The sequence below is a fragment of the Cicer arietinum genome, chromosome 8 (genome assembly GCF_000331145.2).
Source record: "Cicer arietinum cultivar CDC Frontier isolate Library 1 chromosome 8, Cicar.CDCFrontier_v2.0, whole genome shotgun sequence".
Classification (NCBI taxonomy): Eukaryota; Viridiplantae; Streptophyta; class Magnoliopsida; order Fabales; family Fabaceae; genus Cicer; species Cicer arietinum.
Genome location: NC_021167.2, coordinates 11635875 through 11655368, shown reverse-complemented (window position 1 = coordinate 11655368; position 19494 = coordinate 11635875). Strand labels below are relative to the sequence as shown.

Here is a 19494-nt window from a genome sequence, read left to right as displayed (position 1 = left end):
AATTTTTATTAATTTTAAGTAAATTTGTAAAATTATTTAAAAAAATATAAATTAGAAATTAATTTTTAAAAATCTAAAACAAACAGATCCATTAATTATTTAAAAAATTGTAATATATAAAATTCCTTGGTTAGAGGCATCTACAGACATTGCATTTATTTTTTTAAAATTGAGTGCAGTATATCTTTTATTTTTGCACAAGTACTGGTCTTGTTGTATAAAGAATAAAAATGTCTAATAGTCTTGCATTTGACAGCATAATTCTATGTAAGAATTGAGCAGCACAATAATTTATTATATCTATAAAGATGCATATATTTCTCCAAAGCATAGTTCAAATGGTTGAACTCAGACTTCTGATGAAATTTGAGAAGAAAGTCAGAATTCTGACTATTAATATAACATATTACCAACTAATATTTATTTATTAAATACACTAATGAATTATCTTTTTCTTAATTTTAATTAAATTTTAAAATCAAATTAACTATTATTGCAGTATAGTTTACAGTACTCTTCTCGACATACGAATTATTATTATTATTATTATTATTATTATTATTATTATTATTATTATTATTATTATTATTATTATTATTATTATTATTATTATTATTAATGGATTGCTAGATTTGTTGAGAGTTCATGTTGTGTTAACAAAGAGACAACAAATTACCTAAATCTTCTAATGTGATTTTTTTTTTTTTTTTTATCAAATTGAAAGCTCATAACCTAAGTTTTAAAATGTGAATTCTTATTGCTAGATTTGTTGAGAGTTCATGTTGTGTTAACAAAGAGACAACAAATTACCTAAATCTTCTAATGTGATTTTTTTTTTTTTTTTATCAAATTGAAAGCTCATAACCTAAGTTTTAAAATGTGAATTCTTTATTAGATAGATTTGATATTTTTAGAGATTGCAAAATAAATTTATTTAAAGATTTGAGTTATTAATTTGATAAATATTTGAATTTTATTGAAAATAATAATTAATTTTGTAAATTTTGTTTGAATATAATAATAAATTTTATTTTAAAAAAATTAAATTATTAACATTTTAAGATATAAAAAATTAAATTTTTATTTAAAATTAAGTAAATGATCAATTCACAATTAAGTTAAAGAAACAATTATTTTAAATTTTTTTTAGAAAATATTTCTTTTTAAATTGGTATGCATTGGAATAAAGAAAGTGGCCACCCTCGGACGGCAAAGAGGACCTCTGTTTCAAAAATGTCATGAAATATACTTTCACTAAAAATAAATTTGTGTGAGCAACATGTCGTGACACAAGTGATATATATTCAAAGTCTTTATAGTATTTAATAAAAAATTGAATGATATAAATATTTATATATATATATATATATATTAAAAAGGGTTCATTTATTGAATAGATTTTTATTTTATAGTGTAATTAGATTCTCCTTTTATTTCAGATTTTTATGCAACCACAAAATTGAGACGAAATTAATGATTTTTAAAATTTGAACCGTCTAATGCATGCAGTAACATTCATGCAATCCAAATTCATTTTTGGAGATACCTTATATTTTAAGATAAAAAATTGGTAGAGTAAAAAAAACTTTGGTTAGCTAATTAACAAGGTCATGACACTAACAAGAACAAATAATTTCTTACATTATACCAAAGAATTATTTTGTATTTACTGCCTCAAACTGATCGCTACACATGTCCATTTCGTTACTTTCACAAAATCAAACCATAACATTGGCCTGCAGCTTAATGAATTATAAATATAAATCTTTGGTTATGACCAAAGTCTTAATTTTAAAACATATGTCTTAAGCACAAAGGGCCCAAAAATTATAAAAAGAAGAGTTTATTTAATCAACACTATACTATAGTGCTATTAATTTAGTAGTTAGGAAATAATGGAGATAATGAATATGTTACTCTCTTTGATAATTTCCTTGGTAGTGTTATCAATTTTGTTGTTAATGTATAAGACTCGTTCTCCTAAAGAAATGGAAGGTATCCCTGGTAATCTAGGTTGGCCTATTGTGGGTGAGAGTTTCTCATTCCTCTCTGATTTTTCAAGTCCTTCTGGAATCTTTAGTTTCATGAGCAAGAGACAAAAGAGGTATTAACACAAATATCAATACTTACAACTTTATATTAAACCTTATTATATGACATTCGGATTATTTGTTATAGAACAGTCATATTATTTATGTTGTAGTTAACTTTAACCGTCGATTTAACATCAGATGTATGTATCACACAGTGACAGTCAGTTTCACGCTAGGTGCTAAATAGTTTCAAAGATTTTCTTTTTTGAATATAATTTTTTTTTTAATTTTAATTTTTTTTTTAATTTTTGTGGTAGATATGGAAAGGTTTTCAAGAGCTTTGTGTTAGGGAGGTTCAGTGTGTTCATGACTGGGAGAGAAGCAAGTAAGATATTGTTAACTGGAAAAGATGGGATTGTGAGTTTGAATTTGTTTTATACTGGACAACAAGTTCTAGGCCCAACAAGCTTGTTGCAAACCACTGGAGAAGCCCACAAAAGGCTTAGAAGATTAATTGCTGAACCTTTGTCATTGGATGGTCTTAAAAAATATTTCCATTTTATCAATACTCAAGCAATTGTAACATTAGATCAATGGCAAGGAAACAAAGTTCTTGTTCTTGAAGAGGCTTCCACAGTTGAGTCCCACCTATTTTATTTATTTTATTTTTAAACATCAATTTTATTTATTTATTTGTTAAGTAAGTTATTTGAACATTTCAGTTTACACTTAAAGTCATTGGACACATGATCATGAGCTTAGAGCCTACTGGAGAAGATCAAGAAAAGTTCAGATCAAATTTCAAGATCATTTCTTCCTCATTTGCCTCATTGCCTTTTAAACTTCCTGGAACAGCTTTTCATCGCGGTATCAAGGTAACAAAGTACTTCAAATCGACTAAAAATTCGTAGTAATACGAAATATTCATTTGCATTTTTTTGTTTATATATGAAAATTCATGTCTACGAAGTATCGGTTCAGTGGTAAGAATATAACATTGTAATTTCAATGGTAGAAGTTCAAATCTTCTAAAAAATAATTGTATAAGGAATGTTAGTTTCAGTGTAATCAGTAGGTCATACAATTTTCTTAACTCTGAAGCAAAGTAATTTAAATAGACTAAGTATTCGTCCTAATCCAATCTCATTAATAAGAGTACACTTGGGTTTTTGTTTTAACCATAAAAATTCATGCTAACGAAGTGTCTGTTCAATAGTAAAAACTATGAAGTGAATTGAACTTTTGTTTCCTATGATGTATATTTGGACTAAAAATTCGTACTAATTCAATATATTTTCCTCATTAATAAGAATACACGTGTTTTTTGGTTTAACATGAACATTCATATCTCTGAAGTGTTAGTTCAATGATAACAGTATGACCCAGTAATTTTAAGGGAGGAAGTTCAAATCTTTTCAATAACACCGTAAGTGTGCATATTTTGCAGGCTCGTGATAGAATGTACGACATGTTGGATTCTGTAATTTCTAGGAGGAGAAACGGTCAAGATTTCCAACAGGATTTCTTAGAGTCCTTAATTATGAAACATAGCAGAAAATCAAATGAACAAGAAGAAGATGAAAATAAACTCACAGATAAGCAATTGAAGGACAATGTATTAACCCTTCTTGTTGCAGGGCATGATACCACAACTGCTGCTCTTACATGGCTTATCAAATTTCTTGAAGAAAATCCAAATGTTCTACAACAATTGAGGGTAAATATTATTAAACGTTTAAATAAGCTTTTAGTTTTGATAAAATTTTAAAATTTTATTTTTAGTGTTAAATTTTTTAGTGTCTATAAAATTATCATGCAAGCCATTTTAATCTCTATCGTTAAATAAACGTACATTCTTGAATGATTTTTTGCAGACACTTTCATAATTTAGAAAAGTTCATCCACAAAAAATGAACTTAAAATTTGATTTTTAAGATAATGTTTTCGTTGTTTTTATCTTGACTTTATGGTGTTTAAAAAAAATAATATTTAATTTATTTTAAATTAAAAAATTCTAAATTTTTATGAGAAAACTTTTTATAACATTCTAAAAATACTTAAAAAAATCATTCAAAAATTTAGACAAATATATTTCGTTCGAATATAAACTAAAACTGCTAGTAAAATAATTTTATATGACTAAAAAATTATCATTTTTTTATAAAAAAATTAAAAATTTATTTAAATCTATCATTAAAGACCCTCAAATATGTCTCTTTCAATGGTTGCAAAGATTTTAAAAATTAGTTTAATTATTTGATTTTATTTTGCAGGAGGAACATAATCAGATAATTGAAAACAGAAAAAATGGAACAGATCTTACATGGTCTGAAGTTAATAACATGCCTTACACAGCCAAAGTGAGCAACAAATATTTTTACTTTCTAGAGTAACTTAATTAATAAATTGCTAAAATTATTTGTCATTTGATTTTCAGGTGATTAGTGAAACACTAAGAAGAGCCACAATACTACCTTGGTTTTCAAGGAAAGCATCCCAAGATTTTGAAATTGATGGTAAGCCCAAAAAAAATACAAAATAGCCAACTTATTAAAATGTGTCTTGTTGAAAATGTTATCAAGTATTTAGAGATATAGTTAGAGATTTACTTAGTTCCTAATTGTTATTACTTATAAATTATGAAGCACTAACATAAAAATAACACTAAACACAATATTAATATGTAGATATATATACATATAATAGTGGCAGAGTTAAAAATTAATTTTCAGAAGACATTGACAAAAATTTCAATATTTACATAAAAATGAATCGTTATTTTAGTTTTTTTAACGTGTGCAGCACGTTTACTATATAGTTATCAAAATTAAACATATTATTAAATTTTTCTTTTGTTAGTAATTTTATGAATTAAATTGACTGATAAAAAATATATCTAAGAACTAAATTAACTAATGAAAGATATATTCAAAGACTAAAATGACTAATAAAATATACATTTAACTATACTTTATAGAAAAATTATTTAATAATTAACTTATCATAGAGTTATATAATAATTAACTATATATAAAGAACCTGTAGAGCTTAAAAAATGTAGCATTTGCCAATCCTCCTCCCTCTCCCCCGACTTTAAAATATAATTAATTATATGTAACTATAAGGATTAACGTTGAGTCAATGTTTTTCATTGACACATATTTGACGCTTAAACATATCTTTAATATGAAGGCATATATTTAATATGAAGTGTTAGGATTTTTATATAAATCGTTGAATGTAACCATTTTTGCTCATTCAATCAAATAACAAATTCTCATTCATATCTCAATCATATATATTTTTAAACAAATATTAATTGTTAATAATTTGTTACATGAGGAAGAATTTGTTAACTGCACAAAGATGACCTCCTTAATAATCTATTCACTATTTGGATCATATTTTCTAACAAAAGTTAATGTTGAATTTTACAGGATACAAAGTTAAGAAAGGTTGGTCTCTGAACCTAGATGTTGTTTCAATACACCATGACCCCAAAGTTTTTCCAAATCCTGAGAGGTTTGATCCCTCTAGATTTGATGTAAGTTACTTTTTCACATAAATTAAATTTTTAATATTTTAATCTAATTAATAAAATATCAATATTATTAAATTAAATAATATTTTTATAGTTATATAAATTAATTATTGTATTATTATCTCCATATTAATTAATATTTTATATTCATGAACTTAAAAATGGATGAATTCAATAAAATGCAGGAACATTTAAGGCCTTTCAGTTTTCTTGGATTTGGTAGTGGACCACGTATGTGTCCTGGAATGAACCTTGCCAAACTTGAAATCTGTGTCTTCATTCATCACCTTGTCACCAGATACAAGTAAGACTGTATTTACTTTATTTCATAAATATGATATATTAATTTTATAGGTGATGCTAATAAGTATTTTAAGTACACTTGTTAAAAAAATTAAGATTAAAAATTTTGTATTCTAAAAAATATATTTTAATATTTTTTTAAAATTTAAAAATATAATTTTTAAGATATTTTTATTATAAAATTACTATTTTAGTTGTTTAATAATAGACACGACAACATATGATTGGAGTTCAGATTTAACACACATTCTTATATATAAAATAATAAATTTAAAAGTCATATTAATTATAATTAATATAATAAAATAATTTTTATTATATTATAATAGTAAAATTAAATTTTTTATAAAAAAATTATAATTTTTAATATTTAAAAAATATTAAATATATTGAATATATACATACATATATTTAAATATGACAATAATATTATTAAAGAGTGAGTTCGAGTACGGCTGCAGAGCGAATATCAACACGTTAAATTCGTCGTATCTCTAATTTTTTCATCCAAATTAAACCAGATGTATTATCATCGCTACTTAACAAATGTCTTTAAATTACTTGTTAGCATTTATTTAATTTAATTTTATAAATACTAAATTAAATCAATAAGGAACAAGATTTTTTAGGAATTACAATCAATAATAATATTGTAAAGACTACAAACCAAAAAGTTGTATATTACATTATCTAAAATATCGTTTATGCCTAATAATAATAAGGGAGAATCATAGACATGGTTAATTATTTTGGTTTTAACCATCCACTTTTTAAGATTCAAGCCAAGCCAAAAGATAAATAAAGATTAGTATTTATTTTAATTTAAATCGAATTCAAGAGACGTAATTAACTAATCAAAATTTGAAATTTATTAGCTTTCCTAAAACAATTAAAATTCTGTTTTTCATATTCATTTTAAATAAAATTTCAATTTGGTTCTTAAATAATACCATCTCTCCTATTGGGTCCTTTGAATATAAAAATACAATAAAACAATCCTCAAGTTAATATTTGAATAGTCATTCTAGTTATCTTCTATTTTTAAAATAATTGAGAAACTAACCTGATATATTTATAATAGTTTGTGACTATTTATTAAGCTTTTATAGTTCTAGGACCAAATAAAAGAAGAAAAAAAAAGTTTTACAATTAAATTGATAATTTATTCTATTTATTTCAGCATTTTCTCTCAAATTTCCTTTTTGAATGTTTGAACAAAATTTTCCATTGCTATAATAATGAAAATTGATGTTACAGATGGAGAGCTCTAGAGAAAGATGATTCTGTCCAACCAACTCTTGTGAGGATGCCAAAGAACAAATATCCAATTGTAGTTGAGTCACTATAATTAAATGATTCCACCAAGAAACCATAAGATATGAAAAATCTTTCTTATGAAACTCATTAATCAATGTCTCTTTATTGTTGTTATTGTTATGAGAGAAATGAAGAACCAAACAATGCTTTATATCCTCAATGAATAATTGCATTTTCTTTTTCGGTATATATTGGTAAAGTTAATGCAAGTATGTAAAGCATAAACAAAATAGGTAACCTTAAATTGACATGTGTCTTCTTCTACCTCATCATCTTTGCATACTAATTCACTATTCCATATTATGTTTAAAGAGATGTCATATTTAAGTATTTGATGACAACTCTAATATAATTATTTTTTAAAAAAATAAGTGAAAAGGAAATTATTATTAATAATAGTGATATTAATGAATATTTTATAACTATTTTAATTGAGATTGAATCATGTCGTTTGAAGTTTCAAATTTAAACTCTAAACACTTAATTATTATCTTTTGAACAATTCGAATATATCTGTCTTCTTTCATGTAGAAAAAAGCACAATGATTCAACAATAAAAATTCAAATATATAAAACTGGCTCCAATAGATTTTTGTTAAAAAACAGCTCTAGTAGATTTTCCTTTTAATAAGGAGGTTTAAGGTTTAATTTGTACTGAAAAAAAATTAATCATAATTTTAAAGTATTAAGGTAGATATGATTTTAGCCTAATATATTCCATAATTACACCTATATGTGATAAATAAAAGATAATGCTCAACGGATGCTACAAGAGCTATATTCGACACTTATTAGTTAGTTAATTCACAATATGAATTGTTCTAAATTTTTTCGGTATATAATTTGCAATATGTAAATGGCTTGTGTATTCATGTAACATATAAGTCTTTGCTACAGCAAAGTTATATATATATATATATATATATATATATATATATATATTCTTTTTATGTTTGATTATTTTAATTTTCAAACACTAAAAAATAAAATAATATTTTTACATACATAATTAGGGTGATATGTCATATCTATCGAACATATAAGTATGACTTTGACTAACAAATTTGACGAAAAAGACAAACTTGTATTAACATAAATAAGTTAAAGAATTAAAATGACTCGTTTTAGAGTTAAATGACCAAATTGAACATAAAAATCAAGTTAAGGGATTAAAAATGTATTTAAGCATTGTTTTAAAGTCATGTGTGACTTGGAAGAAAACTTGTAAGTCTATTGAGATTAAGAAAATACAATTTATAAAATCCCAAAATGACATAAGTGTAAAGTGTATGAGTTAAAAAAATTTATCAAGCATCATAGTAAAAATCTCATAGATATAAGGATTGGACTAATCCATATTAGATGAATTAAATACTTCTTATGTGTGATATCTCTAACTTTACTCTCAACTTTCGATATATACATATCACACTATATTTATAACTGAATATATTTGTGTGAGTATAATTATATTATTAGTATAGTTCATAATGCTCTTATCAAAAGTTGTTTAACGAATTAGTGTTTTTTCTAAGTTCATACTTGAGAAAAGTATTTACAAAAGTGTATGGTTAAAATTTTAAAAGCGTCACAACAATTCAAACCTCTTATTTTTTGTGATTATTATTTTCACTTCAATTATAGTATAGACTCCAGTTAAAAACCAATATTGAGTTGCACCAAAGAGTTAGTCTAAAGGATTTAGGTTTCTCCAACACACATACAACTAGAGACAAATAAAGGTAGAAATAACTCAAATTGACTGATAGGAGTCGATGACTTAACCTACTTTAGATTCAAACTATGCCAAACTTTCTTTTTTATACCGACAAGACTAAAAGTTTTTTTAAAAGCCTATTTAGTTAAAAGGCGAAACTACAAACTACTAAAAATCTTTTAGACCTATCAAATTGACCTACTAAAGTAAATATATATCCCTTGTGGTATCAGACTTGGATATGGGATAAATTATATAAAATTGGCTATAAATATTTAAAATTTTGAAAGTTTATTTTGAAGAATAATAGTTTATGGGTTGTAAGTCATGTGTCTAAGCCGGCGAACAGGCGTTTAAGGGTAGTGAATCCTTTGAAAATTTCTTCAAAATAAAAAGACAAATTTTTAAATATGGATAATTTCTTTTGTAGAACTTCTTCTTTTTCCACTCCTTTTGCCCAAAATTTCTCAGAAAAAAGGGAACCTATCAATAGTGAAGAAATCACTATTGAAGACTTCCAAAAATCTATAAACAATTGGCAAATCCCAAAAATAAAAAAAGATCAGGTCTATGAATCTAGTCTTTTAAAAAATTTATTAAAAACTGATTATGTTATCAAAACGGAGGAACGTGGTGTTGCTCTTTCAAACCCCTTTGAAGCAATAAACCTTCTTTCTCCAAAAACACTCAAAAAACACACGAACATGAACTATAATTTCATACATATAGGTCTTGTTCAAGTCAGTATCAAACCTCTAACAAGGGAAGAATTAAACACTTCAATCCTATGTGTCCTACGGGATGCAAGGTTCTTGAATTTTCAAGATTCAATAATAAGTACAGTTGAATCTAGTATATGTCAATGACCAATTTGGTTTGGATGTTATCCAAATTTTTCTTTATCTTTAAATGATCCAAACATTACAAAATCTCTCATATTACAAATCAAAACTCATAATTACAAAATGATAGCAGGATCTATTCCTGTAGCTATTATTTACAGGGTCCATTACAAAGCAATGTTTTCAGCCTTTACGGCAACAAAAAATATTGAAACCAAAAAGGGCGAAACGCTATTTTTACAAACTGATCTAACAAAAGCCAACACTGTTATTCCAAAAACCATCCTTTGGAAAGATATTGATCTTCTTGAAGAATGGATTCTAGAAGGAGCTGTTAGACCACATCCTCTTGAACAGTCAAAACCAAACAACAATGTTAAAGAAGTCATACAATACAATGACGGTAGGGTAAAACTAAGTTTTTCAAGAACTTCTAGTGTCACGTATTCTGATGCTAGCTCCTCCAGACCACCTCCAATCATACAATTGCCTCAAAAATTAGAAAACTTTACAAAACCACATTTTTCATGTTCCAGCATACCAAGTGCTTCTTTTTAAAATGTTGACTATTCCACAAATATACCTCATAAAATTTACACAACACCTAATGAGGAGCAACAAAACATTTCTCCACCTACTTCGTTGTCTTTTTCTGCTATAACTGAAAATGTTGTTAATGAACTAAATGTCATAGAAAAAGAGTTTGAAGTTGATAAAACTATCCTCCATAACGATTTTTATGCTTCCAAAAATACAGAAAAAATAATATGGTTCTTCAAAAACTTTCTAAAACAAAGACAATATATTCAGAATGAATTTTACAAGTTCATTTTACAAAACAAGACCCATATTCTATTCTTTGAATGGTTTGAAATATATGCAAAACAAAACCAAATTTCTTACCTTTTCAAACAAAATCTAAGTTCTGTTAATCCCATAACAACCAGAAATAAAACTGTAGAATGGGATTTGGTAACTGGACAAAAAATTCAGTCTGAACACCCACCTTTAAGACAAATCATAATAACACACCTTGAAAAACCAGTAGAAGCTGCCCCTTTCAAAATCCCAAGTGATAGTTCAGAAAAAGATATTCAAAATATCCTTCAACAAAATAATTTTACAAATGTCCATCTTAGTACAATTGCGAAACAATTAACTAAGATAGAGGAACATCAACAGAATTCCACTGTCCCTCCGATTGAGACAACTGATTCAAAACTAAAAAAACCCAGTTTTTAAACCATTTCAAATCTCAAAAACAAGCCAAAAGCTGTTTAGGGAAGACAAATCAGAATTCACCCAAGCCCTACATGAACAACTCAGTAGGATAGAACATTCCTCTACCTCCACACCAATGGTAGCTAAAGATACCTTTGACAAAACAATTACGACTTTAGACTAAGTTTCCGAAACCGAACACGAACCACAAAACCTGTGCAAACTTCAATGGCAGAAGGGTCAACCTTTAGCCATTGTCATAACACCAGACTTAGGTATTGAAAATAGACCTAATGTCCTCTCTCAATCCAAATTCAATGTCAATACTATCTATGAATGGAACATAGATGGTATGTCCGAATACAACATCCTAAGTCTCCTCTAACAAATGACAATGGCATCAAATGCTTACAAAACCCAAGCCAACGCACCTAACAAAGCCATAGCTAAACTACTAATAGTAGGATTCTCAGGCCAACTCAAAGGATGGTGGGATTACCATCTCACACCCTCTCAACACCTAGAAATTTTGAACGCAATTCAAACCACAGAGGAAGAAATTCCTATCCTCGATGAAATAGGAAACCCAATACCTGATGCAGTTGCAACACTAATACACACAATTAGCTTGCACTTCATAGGTGATCCATCACACTTAAAAGATAAAAATGCAGAACTCCTATCCAACCTTAGATGTAAAAAACTTTGTGAGTTCCAATATTACAAAAATACTTTCCTAACTAGAGTTATGCTAAGAGAAGACTCAAACCAACCTTTCTGGAAGGAGAAATTCTTTGCAGGACTCCCAACCCTTTTAGGAGAAAAGGTTAGAAACAAAATCAAAGAAGTCTATGGGGTAAACCAAATCCCATATAACCATTTAACTTATGGGGAATTGGTTAGCTTTACTCAAAAGGAAGGTTTGAAAATCTGTCAAGATTTAAAACTCCAAAAACATCTAAAATGGGAAATGAAAAGAACTAGACAAGAACTAGGTTCTTTTTGTAAACAATTTGAAATACCCATGACAAATATTTCGAAATACTGTGAAGGACCTTGTTCGAAACCTTATAGAAAACCTCATATAAAATCTTTCACCAAATCAGGCAAACTTGAGTTCTATAAAAAATCTAGACCCCAAAATTCTTACAATCAAAGAAAACCTAATTTTTACAAGAAAAAACCTTTTCAAAAGAAGTTCGAACCTCAAACTTCAAAACAAATAACTTGTTATAAGTCTGGCCAAACAAGACACATCTCAAGATATTGCAAGAGAAATAAAAAACTCGATGAATTAAAAATCGATGAACAAATAATTCAAAAAATAGAGGCAATATCTTTAGAAACTTCTGAAGAAGAAACTGTCACGGATTCTGAAATAGGTTCATCAGAAAATGATAAACCTCTTAAGTTTGATGAACTAGGAACCTCCGACTCTCTTGGCGATTCAGAAGCCAATACAAAATCAATTAATGTTTTAACAAAGGATCAAAAACTAATTCTTGATATTATAAAACAGGTTGAAGATACAAAACTTCAAAAAGAAATAATAGGAAAACTGTTAAATACTTTTGAATCAAAACAAGGTCAACCTTCTACGTCCTCGTCAAAATTACTTCCTAAGACCACTTATGACCTAACAAATATCTTAGGAAAAAGAACAAAGTCACAAACCCATGTCAGAATTCAATCTCTGCAAGAGGAGATTAAAATTGTAAAACAAGAGTTAAAAACTCTTAAACAAAAATAAGAAATTGATTCAAACATTTTTCAAAATCTTCTTTCTCAGGCACAAAATCAAACCTCTTCTGACTATGAATAGGATGAAGAAGAAAGAGAAAATGAAGAATATTCTAACAAAATTGAAAATTTAGAAGAAATCCCAAAGGATTTCTTGTTCGTTTTAAGAACAATAACAAGAAAATATTTAATCAAAATTAATTTAGTTTTTTCTGAAGATTTCAAATTTGAAACAATTGCACTTTTTGCGGCTAATAACTCCAACATGATTATAAAAAGTAAAACTGAAGCTTCCATTAAAAATGATAACGTTTCAATCAAAATTTCTTTTATTTTATTAGAAAATATTATTCATACTGTCATTTTAGGGACTCCTTTCATTAACATGATAACTTCCTATTCAGTTAATTACGACAGTATTTCTTGCAAAACAAAAGAAGCCAAAATTGTTTTTCCTTTTATTGAAAAACCCAAAACAAAGAATTTAAATCTTTTAAAAGCTTGTTCTGTTTACAAAATTGAATTAAATTGTTTAATTCAAGGAAAAGAAAAACATTTATATTTTCTAAAACAAGATGTTTCTTTTTCTCAAAATTGAACAACAATTACAAAATAGTTTCATAAAACAAAAAAATTTATATCTCCAAAAAATAATTGAAAACGAAATATGTTCACGCTTTCGCTTTCCATTTTTATCTACTAGATCAATATCTTTAAACACGTTCGAATATAAAAGCTCCGAATCAGCGGTCAAATAGAATTCTAGTACTTGAGCAGTTTTAAATAAATTGTGCCAGTGCGGGTGAGAACCATGACATCAAGAAAATTTGGAACTCCCTGGATATTTAAAAAATATGAGTATAAGGGACTAATGTAAAGGATCATGTACACGTCATTATAAAGTTGACATAACAAATAATAAATTAGTCAATAGAAATCAATCAATCAAAACACTTCGGCTTTCAGATGAAATTGGCAAAAATCCCATCTCCAAGAATATAAGAATAATATTAATGCCAAAGAAAATTTATCCATTTATTACCATTTTCATCCATAGATTAATAGTATAGCGTAAAAGTCTTTAGTCGGTCATTAGCTCAATATTGCTGATAATGATATATATATGATAAGGAAGGAGAAAGACAGAGCTTTCTTTAAGTTTCAAGCCCTGGGTGTGCTGCTATATAAGCTGATACACAACAACTTAAGTGAAAAGGTGAAAAGGTCACTTGCTACTCGTGCAACTATTTAAAATGTGAAAAGGTCACTTGCTACTCGTGCAACTATTTAAAATTTATGCATACCAAGCACTGCAGTTACCGTTCATACTATACATTTTTCTCTGAAACAGCGATATTCCTGATCACAAAACAAAAAATACAAATCAAACAGAGCTAACGACTTTCAACAAAATTAAAATAACAAACCCATATATCTATCAACAGCCAAAGCCAAATATATCAACGTATAAACGGATCAAAACACAGTCAAATTTAAAATAAAATAAAATAATAGAAAAAAAATATCAATTCACTTCCAATAGCAAACTAAGCCCTAAAAATGATGAAAAACAAAATAATATCTACGAAAACACAAAACAGCCGGAAAAAACCCCCGATCTACAAAAATCCAAGCCCGACTTAGAAGTCAACGTAAACGAAAATTTCAAATACCGAGAAATTCATAATAAAGAACGATTAATTAAATCCGCACGAAAATTATAAAAATAGAATCGAGAAAACTGACAGTGTAAACACGCACACACACACACAAAAATAACAACGTTACCTATTTTTCTCAAAAAAAAATTATTATTGCATTTTTTTCCCGATTAGAATTTCCAGATATGAGGTTTAAAAATTGGAAGGAGAAACGCTAACTAGAAGAGGCGGCGGAGGGAAAGTATGATAAACAAAGACGCCTGAGAAGGAAAGGGAATAGGTCGGTGGGGTTTTTATGGGTGGCGATTTCGTAGCACACCGTGCGAACTCATTCACACTGTTTTCCTCCTTTCCAAGTAAACTATCGAAGAAGATTCTTCTTAGGGTTTGATAATCTCACCCACCACGTGGATATGCCTTTATCACAGCTTTATCTCATTGGATTGTGCTTTCTATTTTTTATTTTATTAATTTTTAATAAAAGAAAATAGAGTATACATTATCGGTGTAATTGTGTAACCTCATTTTACATTAACGACCAATTAATATTAAGAATTTGATTTTTTTTTTTTTTAAATGTTTTACGACGAATACATAAAAGAATTTGAGACATGTTAAATGCATTAAATATTGTTCCTATCTAAATTTTATATTTAAATTTAAATAAATAAATGTATAAAAAAATAATGCATTTAGATTAAATAACTTTTAAATCTATTTAACTTTTTTTTATTCTTATTAGTATTTAAATGAATACTCACCTAGCTATCTGTGAACTTTATTTTATTGCACCAACGCATGTACAAATTTTTTCTGTTATTGAACTTTTTCTTTTAAAAATACAATTATTAATTTAGTATCAATGTGTAAAAAAAAAAAGGGTTAAGCAATAAGTTTTTATATTAAATTCATTGTCACTAACAATAAAATACAAAGACCAAAAAACCAGACCAAAAAATCCTATTTTTATAGATAATAATAAATAAATTATTCATTTTCATCTTCTAGAATTTTTTTGAAAACATATCCTTAGTTCTCTTTTTCGGCATTAAAATATATAAGTCAATGACACATATATGATAATTCAACTTAGTCCAACTTCTTTTTTGTTTTTATATTTTTATTTTTACCCTGAATAAGGGTCCGGTAAATAAAGTTTAGTTTATTCTAGTAATACTATAGTCAAATGAGGAAGTTAATTGTATGCTTTTATTTAGCTTGCCATATTAGCAAATAATAACTTTGTCGTCTTCGTTTCTTTTAAATTGTTTTCGTCTAATTCATTGTTTGACTCACTAATTTCATTGATTCAAAAAGATAGCCAAGTGTTTATTTTCAAGTTGTTTGGTGGTCGATACACCACATCCACATATTAAGAGCGCTGCAATAGTTTTAAACAAAATGACAGTTAAGTGTTTATAGAAGAATTTGAAAGAGTTCAAATCTTAGCAAGGAAAACAAAATAATGAGCTAATAAATAAAAAGGTTGAAACAAATATTTCATTTCGGAATCAGAATTTCACGAGGATATAGGTGTTAAGGCACTAGAAGATCTAATCTAATAACAGAAAAGCCACGTCATCCAAAGTCTAAACATAAGTTCCACTTGGAATGACATCTATATACTTGGAAAAAAATTCTTTTCCTTTTCATACACGTTTCAATATATAATATAAATTCAATATATATTTCATTTCATCTCTAAAGCTTCACAGATCATCCCTAGGCAGTATTTAGTAGAAAGTGGATATTCAGATACTGCATCGGTAACAACATACATTAGTATAGCTTCTATATAAATTAGGACCAAAAAAGAAAAAAAATGGGAACACCGCATTGCTACAATATACCAAGCTAGACAATATCACATCAAACAAACAAAAATTCCATAAACTTCGATCGACTAAGAGGTAAGAACAGATGATTTTGCCCTTGAGATGTATTTGCTAAGATAAATGAAAAACAAATAAAAACTAAGTCATGAGTTTTACATGGTATTTCCTCATGCATCAACTTATTGTGTGTCATAAATGATAAATAAAACAAACCCTAATCTTTGAAGAAGGCTTTTGCTTCTAAAGAACAATTAAAAATAACTCTAAAATAATATATATAAAATAATATATTTAATAAATATTTTATAATTACTATAAAATAAAATAAAAAATCAAAATAATATATTTAATAAATATTTTATAATTACTATAAAATAAAATGAAAAATCATTTTTAGAAATTTAACTTATATTTGAGTACATAATTTACATAGATATTTCTATTTAATGCCAAAAATAATATAATATAAAACAAAATAAAAAACAAAAAAATCGTGAAAATTCATTATTCGTGCTGCTGTTTCTATTATATTATGTACATCATTTTATCTTGCTTGTCTTATTAGCATCCTATTACAAACTTTCCTTTACTCTTCATTCTATTTTATTTCAAACAAATAAGGTTATTACTTGTATCACTTGTGCATTCAAAATCTAAAGTCGTGTAAAATTTGAAACAAAATATTCATAACTTAATTTTATCTAATGAACAGAAGAAGAAAAAAATAAGCAACTTAGTAGCAAACAAACAAATAGAAGAATGATTTTATCTTTACTTTATAATCATTATCCACACAAACAGAAGAAGAATTAAGGTATTTCTTTCATCTTTACTTTATAATCATTATACAAATGTAATATATAGAATGAGTTATGAATAAAAATGAAAAAAACTTGTTGTTATACGTCTGATCCTAAGGGTATAAAAAAAAAAGGTTAGAAATGATAAGATTAAAAACTCCAACCTTCGACGTCGTCGTCGCTGAAACGTCGATCGTACCCTTTTGTCCTTCCGTGCTTGCCCCCCTTGATCTCTCCCCTTCCGTCTCAGTCCCCTTTTCCCTCTTTTGGTCCTCTATGTTTTGTCCATATTTTTCCTCTCATGTGTTGTTCCTGTTTTGTTTTCTGGGTTGTTCACGTTTGATAAATGTATCATGCACCCTCCAACTTAACTTCTCAACCTCCATCCCAAATGAAAATACCATTTTGTCCCTTAAAAACATTTATCACTCTATTATTCACCTCATTTTTTCGAAACTTACAAAATTTACATTATCATTCCAAAATGTTCAAACTTTCGAAATATAAACAGTGAGTTTTTTTTTATATATTTTCAAAACTTTTGAAAAACACGAAAGTTTCGACAGGTAATTTTCTGGAATATTTTGACATTTTTTAAACTTTCGATAAATCTAAGGCTTTCGAAATGTATTTTTCCAGAATTGATCAAAAAAATTGAAACTTTTGATCAATTTGAAAGTTTCTAGATTTTATAAAAACTTTCGAAACTTTTAAACAAGTTGAAATATTCGAAACATAATTTCTCAGATTTTCGAAGGCTTCCATTAATTCAAAACTTTCAAAGCATAAATTTCCAGAAAAACATCAAAATGTTCGAAACTTTCTAAATAGAAAATTCTAGAATTTTCGAAACTTTCTAAATAGAAAATTCTAGAATTTTCGAAACTTCCAAAGTAGAAAACTCCAGAATTTTTGAAACTTTTGAACAATTTAAAATTTCGAAATAGGAAAATTTTGAAATTTTCCATATTATGAAATGTAATCCCTACTTCAAAAATTTGAAACTTCTTAAAATGTTCAAAAATTTTGGAATTTTCTGTTTCGAAAATCTTGAAAATTGTCATTTCGAATTTTTCAACATTTGATTATTTTAAAATTTTGTTAAATTAAAAGGGTAAAATTGTATTTTTTATATAAATTGAGGATGACAGATTTAAGTGGGACGTGCGTGGTTTCATCTTGGCTTTCCTCAAGCCAACCGTAGCCCTCCCTTCTTCTTACTAACTGGGGTTTTGGTATTAAAAAGGGTTTAGGTCCTAAGCCCATTAGTATTTCTTTACAATCAGATTTTATATTGATAACATTGATATTGTTTTTTTTTTACTAACCAAGATCAATATTCGTTATAACCAAGATTAATGTTGAGTTAAACTTTCAGTTTTAAACATGAATTTTTAAAAAGGGGGCAATTATAATTCAAACCCACATTCCTTATAATTGACATTGTTACTTCAATTTTTTCTTAGTGTTAAATGTTATCTCATAATGACCAATCTTGGACCAAGAAGAATATTCAGTGGTTTTTGAAAATGGTTTAAAAAACTGAGTTTTGGTTGGTTTTGATAAAGCTCCAGAACGTTCTTCGTTTTTTACATTAGCTGAAGATCGTTCTTGTTTTTTCAATTTTTGAGAAAAATTTGCTTTTGTTGTCAAATGTTCTTCTTTCTTAAAGATCCTTTTGTTCTTGATTTTTATCCATTTTTTAAAAAGTGCATGCAAATTCTAAATGTCCAATTTTGTCACAATATGAACATTTGATTTTGCATTTTCCATCTTTCATTTTAGGAACAAAAAAGGTTTCATACATTTTGATTTTTTGAGTTTTATCAAAACCAAGCCCAGCTTTATCAAATATCCCAACTTGGGATCCCATGATTCTATGAAAGGTCTCAAAAGCTTTAATGAAGTTTTTCAAATCATTTTTAAGAGTTTCAACTTCAGCCTTGAGAAGATCGTTCTTCGTTTGAGATGAAGATCGATCTTGACTTTCTGAATTTTCAATTTCAAGATTTTTGAGTTGAGATTCTTTCATATTTTGAATGATCTCTTTAAGTTTATCATTCATAGCATGAATTTTCTCTCTCTTCTTTTTCCTTGTGAAATTTTTCTTTAAAAGAACTACCCTTTTAAATGAGAAAATTTGAATCATTTAACAGATTATCAAATTTTGTTTCCATTTGTTTACATACAAAACATGATTCAGAATTTGTTACCTCTGTATCTTCAATGTTTGCCATCAAACACAGATTTGCTTCTTCAGGTTCATCTGTTTCTGATTCATTAGAATCATCCCAAGTTGCCATCATTGACTTCTTTTTTAAAGGAAATTTCTTTGGCACCTTTTTGTTTGATGGACATTCAGTTTTGTAATGTCCTTGTTTGTTGCATCCAAAGCTAGTGATTTTGCTTTTATCAATTTCAGTCTTGAAGTCCTTTTTGTCTGGGGATCCTTTTTTGATCTGATATATTCTCCTCATCATTCTT

At 27.1% G+C, this 19494-nt stretch overlaps 1 protein-coding gene and 1 long non-coding RNA gene across 2 annotated transcripts; one reads left to right on the top strand and one right to left on the bottom strand.

The window, feature by feature from the left end:
* Positions 1-1808: 1808 nt before the first annotated feature.
* On the top strand, positions 1809-7444 carry LOC101495001 (abscisic acid 8'-hydroxylase 3-like). The gene is made up of 9 exons (XM_004516591.3): positions 1809-2104; positions 2351-2669; positions 2756-2908; positions 3481-3750; positions 4307-4393; positions 4471-4549; positions 5471-5577; positions 5760-5878; positions 7135-7444. The coding sequence occupies exons 1-9, from the start codon at positions 1896-1898 to the stop codon at positions 7223-7225; spliced, it is 1434 nt and encodes a 477-aa protein (XP_004516648.1). The 5' UTR covers positions 1809-1895; the 3' UTR covers positions 7226-7444.
* A 6173-nt stretch (positions 7445-13617) lies between these two features.
* On the bottom strand, positions 13618-14909 carry LOC113784955 (uncharacterized). Its single transcript, XR_003471123.2, has 2 exons — positions 14503-14909; positions 13618-14073 (listed from the first exon to the last, which is right to left on the bottom strand). It is a non-coding gene; the product is annotated as an uncharacterized lncRNA (long non-coding RNA).
* Positions 14910-19494: the final 4585 nt, after the last annotated feature.